General features: G+C 32.7%; 1 protein-coding gene across 1 annotated transcript; it reads right to left on the bottom strand.

Annotated features, from left to right (window-relative positions):
* Positions 1 to 10183: 10183 nt before the first annotated feature.
* On the bottom strand, positions 10184 to 14745 carry LOC143080492 (C-type lectin domain family 18 member C-like). Its single transcript, XM_076256395.1, has 7 exons — positions 14615 to 14745; positions 13785 to 13885; positions 13358 to 13446; positions 13114 to 13143; positions 12400 to 12501; positions 11122 to 11253; positions 10184 to 10588 (listed from the first exon to the last, which is right to left on the bottom strand). Exons 1-7 carry the CDS (start codon positions 14741 to 14743, stop codon positions 10518 to 10520), a joined length of 654 nt encoding a protein of 217 aa, XP_076112510.1. The 5' UTR covers positions 14744 to 14745; the 3' UTR covers positions 10184 to 10517.
* Positions 14746 to 16292: the final 1547 nt, after the last annotated feature.

Raw genomic sequence — 16292 nt, 5'->3', positions numbered from 1 at the left:
GTTCATCGTACAAAACCAACAAAAACTGTCCTCTCACAAGACATCTTCGTTCAACGAAACATCCTTTTGATAATGTCACTTTCCAAATTATAGAAGTCAACACCGAATGGGACACCACGGCGAGAAGGAGAAGAGAAAACTTTTGGATCCACCAACTCCACACTTTAGAACCTGATGGTCTTAACGAAAAAGACGAAAAAAGATACAGGAAAGATAAAGAATAATTTAAAACAAAGCATCGTCCTTTTTATCCCGTAATATTGGCCAATGGACGTTGCTAACTTCAACTACCAATTATGTATTTTTAAGGTAGCTAAATCCAAGTGCAACATGTACATTAAGCTGCAAAATTTTCTTATTTTCAAAGCAGCTAAATGCAAGAGGTCATATACATTGAGCTGCAAAATTTTCTTATTTTGAAGGCAGTTCAGTGCAACACAGACGTTGAGCTGCAAAAGTTTCTTATCATCTACATCCGATTTCACCTGGATAGATGCACGCTTGATAAAGCTAGTTGGTCTAGCGAAATATTGCGTTTATTTTCATCATTTTGTAAATATTTTAAACATTCTTATATTTACATACTAAATAGTGTGTTAAAATTACATTGTTAGGCAATCTATATATATATATATATATATATTGTACTACTGACTTGATTGCGTGTTGCTCTTTCAATTAATTATCTTAAAGGGAACGACTAGCTGTCAAATTTATGTTCACTGATTTGACTCAAATTCTCATATTTGATTTTGAATTATATATAAACAATTTACATGGCATGGGCTGGATGATATGTCGCTTCCTTTCGTGTGTATTATAGTCTAAACACCATCTAATTAACTATCGAGATGACCCCGTAGACCTCCGATGGTCATATAAGCGATGTAAACATAAATATAGATATAAATTGAAAACGATCGCGTACAATTGTTTTTTTTTTCTAGGTCTGTTTAATTTTATATTATAGTTTAAAAATATATGTTGATCCTCGTGTTTACCTGTATAAGAATGTTGTTTGTGGATCGAATCAGTCGATCAAATGATTTACCTTCGTTTCACTTTCAATATGTTTCGATACTTATACATCCTTCGCATTCACATATTTTGCAAAATCTAGAAAAGCTTTCGGACAAATATAGATTTACAAATGATATTTTCAAATATGAAAAGATAATGTCGATTTTTGATATTCTGTCTGTAAAATTGCTGTAGTCGAGTTCATTACTAATTGAGATAACCAATTCGGATTGAGCTTGCCTGCCAAAGTTTTACAAATAAATACAAACGCGACTAAAATATGAAACAAAAACGTCTGTTTTAATGAGCTAGATTGAGTACATGTACACTCATATCCCTTTGAGTTATTTCATATGACCGTCTATAATTGAATGTGACGTTTTTGTTTCAAGGTAGGAGACAATTTTGCTGATGTGTTTCTCTAAATCTTACACGAGTTATCCCTTTTCCTAACATTTTGATTAATTTTTATTTAAATTACCGTGTGGTTTGTTTGATAACAGTTCTTCATAGGTCAAATTTGCTTATGACGTCGAATTTTCTTGCTTTCCTCTGAATTTCCTCAAAAAAGGCGACCATGTATGTTGGCGTCACACAGAAAGAACACATCTGTTTGTAGATCATTTGAAAAGTAGTATTGTATTTAGGGTCCTCAATGCTCTTCAACTTTTCACTTTTTTTTTTGCTTTCTAATTATTTTGACCTGAGCGTCACTGCTGAGTCTTATGTAGACGAAACGCACGTCTAGCGTTTCAACTTATAAGCCTGGTACCTTTGATAACTATTTGCCTGCATATTGTATAGAAATTATAAGAAAAACAGATTCCACCACGAAATCTCGTGTAATACGATATTTATCCACTCTCGACAGTTAAATTTTTAAAATTTGAAAGTTATAAATATCGTATCACACTCGATGCAGTGGTAGAATCTATAAGTTTCGTTCAAGGTTTTTTTTTATCGGTTAACGCATTATTTGTATATAAAGGTTAATTATCGAAGGTTAACACATTATTTGTATATAAAGGTTAATAAAAAAAAATTGTAAAGGTTAATGTAAGTTTTTTGTTACAAAGGATAACAAAAGTTGTTTTTTATAATAAAGATAAAAAAAAAAATCTTTTCAAAGGTTCATATATATTTTTTTTTATTAATTAAGGTTAATTTTTATACAAAATTTGTTTTGATAAATGACAAAACGTATTAACACATTTTGTAGTCGTCATATACTGTTAATAAAAACTGATATCTTTGAAGTGCACTTTTTTTTCATAATTCTAACGTCATCATTCTCAACATATTTTGAATAAGTATATAATAGGTGATAAATGTGTGCGAGGAGTATTCGAGTGACTCTTTTCGTCGTTTTTTATATGCCGTTACTGACGTTGTGGTGTGTTAAATGAGACCGGACTTGAGTTTTTTACTTCCATTTTTTAACATGTTTATTGTTTGGAGACCAGCGAGAACGTAAATGGGGCATTTTATAAATGACTATTAGTATGAGCTTTGCTCAGTATTGATGGCCGTACGGTGACCTATAATTGTTAATTTCTGTGTCATTTTGGTCTTTTGTTAAGAATTGTCTAAATGACAATCATAATACCACATCTTTTATTATATGGATTGTTATTAATTGCCCAAAAGAAGTGTTACTTAATAAGACCTTCTTATGGTAAACTATGTTGGGTGTCGTGTACTTGGCATCAAAAAGAAAACGGTGAGACGCAGTTACACAAATCACATGTAAAAGAACTGTCCCCGGGGGTCCTTAATTTCAAGTTATAATATTTATTTGGTACATTAAAATGTTTCTAATAACTTAATCCCTTTAAACATTTGGGATATAAGCAGAAGAAGATACAACATTTTGAAAATGATTTTCTGTATTTTGCTGTTCTTGTTCGAAAATAGAGTTGTTCTGCATTCTGTATGTGCCTGTCCCAAGTCAGGAGCCTGTAATTCAGTGGTTGTCGTTTGTTTCTGTGTTTAGCCCCAGTCCCACTAGACCACAATCGCACCACGCTCATCGCGATCAAAAAATAATTCAGATCGTGGTGAGGTCGCGATATAAGCGGCATGTAAATGTTGATTTTCGTTGTTTTCACGATGATACTACGTCCTCATTACGTTTCTACAATGATCCCTCTATGATAAAACCACGTTCTCGCCACGCTTTTCTACGATTATCATGATCTCACTACGCTCATTACGTTCTCACGGCGACTATACCACGAGTAATCCGATTGCAACACGATCTTACCACGCTTCTACTACGATTTTAGCACGTTCTTATTACGATTATACTCCCGGGGAGGGGGAGGGGGTACTACCTATATTTTAAGTGGTATGAGTGCGCCGCAAAACACATTTGTTTTATTATCATAAAAACATGATTAATGATGAAGTATTCTAAGAACTCCCTTACTTTTCAATGTCTCATGTTATTCATATTTTAAATCTGATAGCCGCCAATATTCTGATAATTGATAGCACAGCTAAAGACATATCTTCGATTGACTTTTCACAATTTTGCATTCGCTTTTTTATGCCCTGTTGGTTAGAACAGTGTCCTTTTCCATGACCTGCTGGTTAGAACAGGGTCGCTTTTTCATGCCCTGCTGGTGCGGTGACAGAAGTGTAAAAAGTCGTCTAGATTGCGAGTTTAATCTCCCCAAATAAAACATGGCTAAAAATGGTCTTAACTTAAAGACAAATATGTCTTCTTTATTTTTTTGCCCTGTCGTCAGAATTTCGTATGGTCACATTTTTCAAAAAAATCGACTAGTAGTATATTGGAGTGTTTCAACCCCCCTTTTTCAAAATGAAAAATTGTGTATGTTTGCTTACATTTAATTGAAATAATCTTTTTTGAAGCTATTTTCATATGTCAAAATATTTTATTCTGTATTTTATTTTCTTCTAATCTATAAAATTCAAAATTAAGGTAATTTTAATTGCAAATTCAGACACAAACTTTAGTTTCTTCTTCATAGTAGTAATAAAAATTATCCTATAATATTTTAAGCATATAGTATTTCACAAAACTAATTACTGATAAACATTTCGGAATCTGAATATGAAAAAAAACCTTAAGAAATCACTGGAAATAGATTGAAGTAAAAAACTTCAATTTCAACACGGAACTCAATCACTTGCCTTCCGTCAGATTTTTTTGTATTACTCAATAATTTTCTCTCAACTGATATATGAAATTACTATCTTTTTTGCTATTAAATACAAATATTTTCACTAATAATAGTTTCAGTAAATTTTCTGTGACATGTGCAATTCGTCAAGTCCGTTGAAACTTGCTCCTTTAAGTCCGAAGAAAAGACAAAAGTCGTTAAATTTTATGCAGTGCTTAATATGCCGAAAAAAAAACCTCGACTGCATTTTTGATTTTATTTATAAGTACAGGGAAGTCGACTTTTGTATCTGCAATGAATAAAAGGTTGGATGAGATGAACACCAATGTGTTTCATGCGTTGCTGTGAATTTTAAGAACTCCGTGCAGGCAGTTTATCATCGTTCATGATAAAAAAATTACACAAGAAAACATAATTGTTCCCCTTTTAGAGCGAGGAAGCTTCTAATCTGATATTAAATGACGACATACAATTATCGGACTGTCAGTGTCTCTCAGTTTCGGGTGTTTGTACGCGTTCTAGAATGCAGTCGTTTAACTAGAGCACTTGTATATTTTGTTGCAACAAAACATTTTAGAACGATCAAAAACTACGCAAGTTTGAATCAGATGAGCGTATTAAGAATGATTTAGCCTTGTTAGATAAAGTTAAAGTTGAAATAGTTTCTCGTCCATCTGTCGCTCATAACAAAATAATTGCTAAAACAAAAAAAAAAAAAACAAAAAAAACTCAAAACCCCTTGAAAGCAGAAATCTCAGATCACGATACTGCTTTTACTAATTTTATTTTGGCTATTGACAACGATTTAATGGTGAAAAAAAAAACATTCCTCATGACAACGTTACTTGATAAATAGAGATCTTTTATTCTTTCTGATTCTAATTTAAAATATTCTACTGTAAAATGCAGTCTTAACTCATTGTTTCTATAGAAACTCAGTTGTCAAACAATTTCAGCAAGTTCAAGGCAAATCTCTAACATAATATTTAGTAGCAAAATAACCATTGGAAATGCCATATCAGCTGCTAGTCAATTGAAAACTGAACTCAAAATCTCAATGTCAACTGTAATAGACACAAATATCGGACATGTATTTTATTCCGCTGCAAGTATACTTAGAAAAGACATCGAAACTCTACAAATTTCCACAGAAGAATACCCAACTTCGGATAAATTGTCTTTTCCTTCTTCAATTTAGGGACGACATCAAAAGATCGATGTAGGATAAGAAACTTAAATCAAATAGTTTGGGGGTGGGGGGTTAAAATTCTGCAAGTTTTGTATATCTAAAATCGATTTTTACATATATGTCCCTATTGGTAAATCAATTTTTGCCCAAATTAAGTTAAGAGGGGAGGGGCGGGGAGGTCAGTGAAAAAACTATGTGAATTAAGTTTTTTTATCCTACATTGAACTTTTGATGTCATCCCTTAGTCAATGTCTTCGTATTTATTGCAATTCATTTTATGGTTACTCGATAATACTGCATACAGCAAAGCCTATTCTCAGGAAATGGCACCAGAGCAATTGCGTAAATGTTTAGCAATTGTTGTGTCAATCGTTTATATGGCCACATTTGTTTTTACTCCTTTTTATTTAGGATTGGCTTTACAGATGTACAATGAGTATAGTTCAAAACACCTTGATGAAACATTGAATGCCGATGGATTTTGTGCTTCTTAAAGTAAAGTGCGACGCTATCTAATAAGTGTTGCCAACCATGAAATTGAGCGAATTCAATATGAATGTACTTCCCGTATAATGTTTCCCCAGCATCTTTGCAGACAAGCATATGGATTTCATCACGCCTTCCTAAACCAACTTTTAGATCTATTAGATCTTCGTTAAATCTTGGATGAATTGATAGGGATGGTTTGAAGCTGGTATTTTTTTTTAGGAACAAATGTCTTCGGACTTCCTACAATACCTTATCTGGACTTGAAAAGAAAAATCTGTGTGCTCAAAATAACGTGTTTGCTTTGAGCAGAACCTTCCATGTGCAGACCTGTGTCCATGAGTGAAATGTGTAGAAATATTAAAACATGTCTTGTGACGGTTGATGAAAATGAAGATATCGTTTGTTTCTATATACTATATTTGTTGTTTTTTTTTTTCTTATTCCTATTGTACATTAATCAGGCCGTTAGATTTTTCGTTTGTTTTACATTTTTCATTTCTGGAATTGAAGACTATGCAGTATGAGTTTTACTCATTGTTAAATCCCGTACGGCACCTATTATTGTTAATTTATGTCTCAGTTGATCTCATTTTGAGAGTAGTCTCATTTGCAATCATATCGCATCTTCTTTTTTTTTATATGAAATACTTTTGAAGTTTGTGGTACGTTGCAAGGGGGAAAAAGGGGGGGGGGTATAGGTACAAAAGCTATAATGTAATAGATATTAACCAGAGTAAAAGACACAACAACAGATAATACTATGGAAGCAGTAATAATTGTGAAAAAAAAACAAAAGCAACGAGTAGTCTATAAAAGAACAGAAGTATCCGCAAATTCAATTTGCGGTCATATTTGACTGTAGTGTTCTATTGCTTTGGTTTGATACCTCACCCAATATGATAGTTTAAAAAATAATTTTAAAGTATAATTGTCCTGCATGACACTTTATTTTTACCTGAAATAGATTTTTTTTTTGGTTAACTAAGGTACTCGAAACATTTTATAGGTTGAAAACTTTATTTTTGAAGTTTTGTTTATAAAACGTCGTTTTAGGAAAATGTGACCATATGAAGTCCTGACGAAAGGCATATTTTTATAGTATAAGGTTTCCTCTTTCCAATGATATATTATATAGGTGTGTGTTCGGTGGGGAGATTTAATTTCAAAAAAATTGCCTTCAGTCACCGCAATAACACCTGGTATTTTTTAAACAAAGTCTTTGTCTTGACCAGGATCGCTTATTTATCTGTTAAAGATACAGCCTAGAACCCGGGTGTAGAACAGAATCTACTTTATATATGGTCTAAAAACATGATATACATTTTCTGAACGAGTCTAGAACAGGGTATATTTTTCAATATTTCTGTTAAGAACAGGGTATGATTTGGCAAGTGCTGTTCGAACAGTTATACCAAAAAGGATAGACAGTAACCCCTCCCCGGCATTATACTACGTTTATACCGTGATCTTAATACGTTTTCTGAAATAACGTCAACATCGTGTTCCATCTCAATACTGTTCCATTCCTTCTATTTCTGATTAATACGTAGATTTCTCGGAAACAATAGAGTCATACCACCAAAATCTACTAGAACACGTGGGCGTGGTAGTAGGAGTAGATGCATGCAGAGCAGAGGGATATCTGATAGTAACGAATCCTGATCCAACAGAGATGTAGGACCAACCAGTACAACCTAAATTACAACCTATTGCTGGTCTATCAAGCTCAAATGACGATATTTTAGTGAACGATAGCAGAGATGACACAGATGCATCAAGCATGGTTGAGCCGTTAGATAAAATGGACAAGAAGTTCTTATTAGATACACACTAACAAAACATTTAATATATTTAATATGAAAATGACAATGAAAATGATGGTCGTAGTATGAACGTAGTCAGGTCGTAAGAACAGCGTGATGAGGACAAGGGCGTGCTAGAATGGTATATGCCCAAAGTTGGCCACGCTCATCACGATCTTGAAGACCTCACCCCGACCGTGAGACGACCTTACTAAGATCTACACGATCAAATTTGCATTTTTTTCACAGATCGTGGTGGGATCGTGGCCTAGTGGCACTGCGGTATTAAGTAATGATTTTCGTTTATAACTTGTATAGGTCGTTAGTTTTTCTCGATTTATTTGTTTTACATTTTTCATTTCGTCAACGTTAATAGCTGACTATCCGGTATTGGCTTTGCTCATTGTTGAAGGCAGTACGGTATAGTTGTTTATTTCTGTGTCCTTTGGGCTCCTGTAAAGAGTTTTCTCATTGACAAACAGACCACATCTTATCTTTAAATATTTATTGTTTGATTTTATTTACCTGCTAAGTTTGTACTTAGATTGTTAATATTACCGCAGAGGTCTAATTTGTTCAACACCAAGCAAAACAGTGGAATGTGAACATTAACCCCGCCGCATTTTTGCGCCTGTCCCAAGTCAGGAGCCTCTAGCCTTTGTTAGTCTTGTATTATTTTAATTTTAGTTTCTTGTGTACAATTTGGAAATTAGTATGGCGTTCATTATCACTGAACTAGTATATATTTGTTTAGGGGCCAGCTGAAGGACGCCTCCGGGTGCGGGAATTTCTCGCTACATTGAATACCTGTTGGTGACCTTCTGCTGTTGTTTTTTTCTATGGTCGGGTTGTTGTCTCTTTGGCACATTCCCCATTTCCATTCTCAATTTTATTTTTATTTATGATAGTTTTGACTTATGATGGTTTACTTTTATGATTTGTGACTTGGATGGAAAGTTGTCTCATTGGTACTCATACCACATCTTCTTATATCTACGACATATCCCAGGAGCTTCATGTATTTATCCACAAAATTCATTTAAACAAATTCTTAGTCATGGAAAGCGATTTTTACTGTTTAAAAAGTATTTGATCATGAAATGGATCCGCCACAGTAAGTAAAAGACGCAATGTTGTTTATTATTAAAGACACATAAATGGCATATCTTTTGTTTAAGTTTGCTGGCGTATACCAATAGCTGTAAAATAATTTGTTTGTCCTTTTTTTTATGTGCTCTTGGCTATTCCAAACTTCTCCAATATATATAACAATATAATGACTGTCAGTTAGATGAAAATCAACTAAGTTTTGTTTTATATTTGACCCACTTGTTTCACAATGATTGGATATGTTGAATACTGTTTTAATGCAGTCACAGTTACGTGTACTATATAAGTAATATTGAACATGTGTGTCTATATTTAGTTTTATTTCATTGCAGACTATAATGTAAAGACAGGAAAATATAACTTTAATACCCATTTTTTTAGAAAGCAAGCGCTCGTCTCCTCAAAATTTCATGAAACGTAAAAATGTCTGTAAACTAGTTTATCATCTTTTAAAATCCTCCACCATATCGTGTAGTTGGCTGGGGGACTATGGTATGCACAAGTAACAAGTGAAGAATAAACTGTACGTTGTTCAAATCAATTTTTATTACATGATGATCATGCTACTGCATTGGAAGGCAGGACGACACCTAACGTATTTCTAATAGCTAAAACAGGTTCCACCTTTTCCGACATTAATAGAATTTATGTAATATACATAAATTCGGTTATTCTAGTGGAAAGTTTTAATCTCGGCCGTTGCAGTGCTTTCCTTTATAAATTCATATGTAGTCGATAAGATGTATAGTGGTGACGTCAATTTGACGTTAGCGTTCTTTTTAACTTTGAGCTGCAAGTGAACAGACGTGTATAATTACAGAGAGAAGTATTTTGAAAATACCCACCCTCCCTCCACTATATAAATAGTTAAACCATTTAGTTTTGTTTGGGTACTGCTCTTCTGTTCTTTTTATTTTCAGGTACATGTATATACGAGTAGTTAGAGTTCCAGTATGAAAAATTCTTCTCCATTGATGATTTGCCATGTGATGTCAAAAATTGCAGTAGTCAGTTAGATGTTGGTTGTATAGAAACATTTGATCGTTAAAAAGTGAAAAATGTGTTTGGCAACTTCGCTGCGTGTGATAAACTACAGTTACAGTTGTCTATATTTTAGTGATATTAAAAGTACATTTTGTGGATCGCTGTATCCCAGGATCCAACAGCTAAGTTAGTTGATCGCTGTATCCCAGGATCATACATCTATCTATCTATATATATCTATCTAGTTATCTGTAGGTTGCCAGAGGTAACCAAAAAATGATCTATACATCTATGAATCTAGTTATCTATGAATCTATCTAGTTGAACAATATATATCGTTGAATCTATATGTGTACATATTTAAATTTGTGTTTAATAATAAAAAGCTGTGGTCAATACTGCCAATAAATCTTAGTTTTACAAGCCATCTCGAATAAAGATGTATTGTGTGATGCAGTCCCGATAACCAGAAGACCAAAAACTAGGAATATAACACTTCATATATGAATTGAAAGGCACAAATTCGATATTTAAATTAGAAGATCTCGTAATTCTACAAATAGTTTCGAAAATTTGCCGTCTGCAAACTGTTTGTCTTTTGTGTAAACGAAAACATGTTATAAGCTTGAATATATAAACAACAAACATAGTTTTGCCAGCATAATTTTGCGATAATGCATTAAACAATGCAAAGCAGAGGACAAAACTGCACAATATATTGATTATGAAAAATCAACAACTCAAGAGAATTCGTAACACTCCTGATCGAATATACTAGCTGTCTAAATAGTCAATATCGTCGTAACTTCCGCTTACACCTTGGACTGTAGCGTTGGCAATTTTTTCTGCAATAAATGAATCATCATTAAAGATCAATTAATAGGTCTTATTTATAAGAATAAAGTATAAACATCCAACCTTTAAGCGATAACTTTACTGACTTGAAACCAGAATTCAAATACTTAACAATTTTATGATTTCGACAAAAAGTCTAATAAATTGCTTGTCAATTTAACAAACAAATTAAGTTAGTATTTAACATTTACATTATTTCAGGGTATAACAAGCGAATGAAGGGAACGACCATTTAATTTCAATTAAGGGGGGTATGGTTTTTTTTAAAGATATTGATCCCCAATTTGTTAAAAAAAATGGTGGTCAAGCTGATGACCAACAAAAATATCATGAAACAAAAATGATAATTTGATGGATAGCGTCGACAAACTGAATAAAATTTTCGCGTCTTGCGCAAAAAAAAGACTTTGACAAAAAGCAAAATCCCCATCCCTTGAAGTTAAATGGTTGCGTCCTAGTTTAAATAAGTCACACACAACACGGATAAACCTCTTCACAGTTCTCAATGACCATCAATACTTACTACAAGTGCACTGTTCCGGACAGAACTCCTGAAGTAATGACCGTTCTTCTTTGTCATCACTTAGACACTCTGATTCAGTTACTGGTCCACAGATATTGTAATCGTAGTATTGTTCCGGATTCTTACATGGCTCTAAAATTATAATTTTATTTTCCTTTGGTTATATTTTCTTAAATAGACACATTTTGTAAGGTACCTAACGATTTTGTTTAAAGTAGCAACGTTTTATGATTAAAAAGTCAGTTTTGGATATATAAAGAGCAGTAGCACACACTTAATTTAGGGAAAAAGAAGGCGTGTCCTATTGGAAGCCATGCAACTATCATAAACACAATTTTATAAACAAGAAGGTAGCATAAAATAGAATTAACTACATTGTACATTTATACGTTCCTATTTTATACGTATACATGTATGTTAAACAAGCATGAACTTGTCTTGTGGGCAGTTGTCTCATTGACAATCATACCACATCTTCTTTTTTATATGAAAGCAATAATCTAGGCTAAAATAACTCTAAAAACAATATGGATTTTATTTTTGTTCTTTAGCATTTAAATTAAAACCCTTTTAATATATAAAAAGATACATTTAGTGAGATGCCGCCAAAGTATCGTTAAAAAATATTTAATTAGATTTTTTTAAAATATTTATGAATTTTCGAAAATTCCACCTGACAACCGATCAGACAATAATTTAAAGTTGAATCAATGCAGACAAGATCATTAACTGATGCTCATTAGCTAGTTGATACATTTGTCTTTTAAAATACAACTGACAAATAAGGATCGTAATGGTGCAATGTGGATAAATTTATAGGTTTCCGAGAGCAAAATTGGCAGAGCGTCATCCCTACAATGGCTTCCATTTCTACGATTGTGACAATGAACTGGCGTAATGGGGAGATAGTTTTGACGAAGTAGAATCCTGACTGATTGTACTTCCGGTGAGTGTAAAGTATAACTAAATTATAATTATGTAATTTTGTCTTACATAGTCTAAAACTCATTCCGAACAGAATAAAACATTTCATTAATTGTCATTTCAATTTTTCTGTTTTGTTTATTATGTACTTCTGATCATTTTAAAACATATGTTTCTTCTCATTAGGAAGATATGTTAGACTGAAACAAATATAGATAAAATTGGTAGGTGTGAGATGAATATCCGATGAAAAAAAATCTGAATAACAATGCATCATTTTCCTAGGAAAAAGATTGTCTGATGATTTCCAATATACATTGTAATAACGAGCAACAGATAAATTATCCAATATACCGTCACAATTTGGTCCCATGCCAAACTGACAGCTACAAGAACATGTGGAAATATTAAGAATGCCGGATCCAACTCCAGACTTGTTGCAGGTTTTCCGGCAATCTAAAAATAAAAGACAATATAAAATAATGCGAGAAATTGACAAATATGTAATTATGTAAATTAATAAAATAAAACGGCATGTTTATTATGTCATGGCGACCTACAATTAATGTAAAGCTGTACTAAAATATCCAGATTACCAAAGCAACCATACTACTCTCAAAGCAACCAGACTACTCTCCTACAAAGTCTTAATGACGTAGAAGTTGACATATATGTCGCAGTACGTCCTTCCATTGTTCGAGGAGAGTTGACAACTCGCAAATTTATTTAACCTCGCAAATCAGGAGCCAATAAATAAATGCTTTTACTTGGTTACTGTCTAGCAGTTCATTTTTCTTCATTTAATGCTTAATCATACAATGACATATGGCAGTTAGTTTTCTAGTACGAATTATTTTACATTTTATTATGTCAGTTTAATTAATAACCTCTACGGTAAAGGCCTGGCTAAAGACGTACGGTGACCTATAATTGAGTTCATGTACCCCATTCCGGTTCTCTTAAAAAGTCGTCTCATTGCCACTCACACCACTTTTTCTTATTTTTATACATACTCCTACGTATGGCTAAAGATTTGTATTTCATGATTTTTATAATACTTCTACTTACCACAATGTTTTGAAGATGTATCACATGGAACTGAAAAGATAAAATAAGAAAATTCAAATTGAGTTCACGCTGTTTTAAAAGGGTTTACGTTGCTCAGTCTTTATAATTAGTCTCTACGACTAGTGTAGAATGTGAATTTTCGATTTCCTTGACAAAAAAAAAACAATACAAAATGGCCTCATATCACTTAATTTTCATATCACAAAAAAATAATAAAAAAACACAATTTGAATACGAAACATACCACACAATCCGTTGTCACAGAAACCCTCAGCGTCAGAACACTTTGTGCAAGGGGATCCTCGTTTCAGATTGGGTGGAACCAAACTTTGTCTGTAAAAAAAATCAAATAAATGTATCATTTAATTGCTATTATATAGTGACAATCATAACTAAATGGCTTTTAAACTTTACTTTTATCATCAAAACTTGAGCTCTTTTCTCCGTGAGCACACTCAGTCTCACTTCGAGGCTGGTGATTATGTATTTCCAGCTGCTTGTATTGTTAATCGCTTTTCTATTTGATGTTTCCTCCAAAACTATTTATGGTTGAAAATACCTTTCCCTAGATTTCTTGCAAATTTTAGTGGTAGATTCCTTATTTTGATATTACAGTGTTTATTTTTATACGGTATTATTTATAGTTCATATGTTAAAAGAAGTACACATACCCTCCATCGTAAAGACATACAAGAACGCTGGCTTTTATGTTATAAACCACGCACTGATGTGTGTAAGCACATCCTATCTGAGTATATTGAGAGTTGATCATCTACAAAGTAGAATAATGCTGGTTATAATAATAATAAAAATAATCCAAACAATAATACAATCATTCAAAATTCTAAAAACAACCTCTCAGTACAATTCTTAAGCAGTTGAAATAACCACAGTTTTATTTTTTAACGTGTTTCTTACCTTGCTTTTCGGAAGTAGGTACCTTATCTTTATTTGTAACTTCAAATTCAACAAGCTAGATAAAATACTGGTAATATTAATGAAGGTTTTATTTGAATCGAGAAGGGACAAAATAGATATCAGTGAGGACATTTGGTTGTCTTCAAAATTGAATGTTTTTCCTTTTTGCCATATCGCTGTTCTTCTTTCTTTGAAGGGGCTAAGATGGCCGAGTGGTCTAAGTAGTATCAACTGTATTCCTAGCTTATCAATTATAATGAAATTGTTAATTCAAGCCCCGCGTGCTCAGCGGAGAAGTAGTTATTAATATTAATTTTAAAGTCTTAGATTTGATCTGTCTGGGTTTCAAACACACACTCTATCGCAATAGAGGCGAGCATGCTACCAAAAAAAAACCACCCGACGATTGCATAATAGGCACGTGACTGTTTTTGGACATTTTTGTTACTTTAGATCCTATCTACCATGCATTGTTATACATAATTTAACGGGATTTGTAGCGATAGATCATCGATCATTATCAAAATTTATTATTTATTATTTATTAGTTTTTTAAAAGGCAAATGTATATACTTTTACCTACCGTCATGAATCGACGACAAGAGTCAACATCTAAACAAGTCATAAAATTAGGAATGAAATGTCGTATCTCTCGAAACCATTCAAGTATAATACTATCAATGCTCCCATCTTTACTGAAGCCAATGTTCATTTTTTCAGGTACCAGGTCCTTCTCAGTGCTTTTAAATAATTCACAATTTACCATTGCTTCAGCTTTGCGTTGTAAACTTTCATTTAAATGCTGTACAAAAAAGTACAAATTTATTATGGATTTGAAATGCAAAGTTGAAACATCATAATGCAGAGTCGTATCACTTATGTTGTTTTTTTGTACTTGAGCATCGTCTTCCATGAAACATCACGTATGGTGACCTATAGTTGTAAATTTCTGTGTCATTTGGTCTCTTGTGAAGAGTTGTCTCATTGGCAATCATACCGAATCTTCTTTTGTTTAATAGTAGCGATAATTTGAAAAATAGCAAATATAACTTTTTCCAAATTTTAAGCGTTTTTAGAGTATTAAATGTTCAAAAATATTTGTCATGTTGTAACATACAATTACACTATTTATATGTATACATGTATCTGTGATGAATGATGAACGGTTTTGAAATATCAAATGTTATTTTCCTTATGTAAGCATTGATTTCTCAGAATGTTCTTGGGTTTCTTGTAAACGCTCTTCATAAATAGAAAAAAAATCTAACCAATTTATTCATGTTTGCAACGTAGAAATTGTATGCTCCATTTGCCAAAATACGTCTGTATTTGTTGTGAATTGCTACAGCTTGATATGGCTCTGTTTTCAAAGTTATTCTATATCCACTAATAGAATAACTACAGGAAACTATAAATACAAAGATAAATAAATCTAATATATAATCGTTCCAGCGTGATCATCTGGTCACGAAGATATTTCATATTTAGATCTTGAAAGTGAGATATCGATCTTTAATTATATTTATTGTAAATAAATGTCAGTCTTCAAATTAACAGTTTAGAGTACACGTAACATTTTCAATAGATACACCTGAATCTACAAAAAGAAAAAATAATAATGTAGGATACAATCTCGGATTCCAAAAGAACAGAATAAATGTCCCTGTACTTTTAATTCATTATAACCAATGTAATAATGACTGATAATTTCCTTTCTCAGCACAGTAAAGTGATATGGATTTTTTTCGCTAAAAACTAAGGGCGCATGTACCATTGTCAATGAAATTAACAACGTTGTCATAGATTGAAAAAAAAGCGATAAACAAATTATCTTTGGTAATCTCAGCTCGATAGATTTTCTCACTATCGCCGTCAAGCGAGGAACTCAATCTTGTTGAGTTGGCCAACTATGGACTGTCAATCTGAAGGAAATTCCTGATTGAAAAAAAAGCGATAAACAAATTATCTTTGGTAATCTCAGCTCGATAGATTTTCTCACTATCGCCGTAAAGCGAGAAACTCAATCTTGTTGAGATGGCCAACTATGGACTGTCAATCTGAAGGATATTCCTGTATTGTGAGTACACACAAATTCTATAGTCGAGATTCACGTTGATAGTAAACATGCATATTTATAGTAAAAATATGACATATTAGTATATACTAGAACATACCTGTGATATCGCGGGTCCGTGACTTAATTAAATTATATAACCCGTGTATATAGCATATTAATCCTGAATACACCGTTTGTTGGTGCG

This window comes from Mytilus galloprovincialis, chromosome 1 (genome assembly GCF_965363235.1).
Source record: "Mytilus galloprovincialis chromosome 1, xbMytGall1.hap1.1, whole genome shotgun sequence".
Taxonomy (NCBI): domain Eukaryota; kingdom Metazoa; phylum Mollusca; class Bivalvia; order Mytilida; family Mytilidae; genus Mytilus; species Mytilus galloprovincialis.
This window is presented reverse-complemented; position numbering and strand designations above follow the sequence as displayed.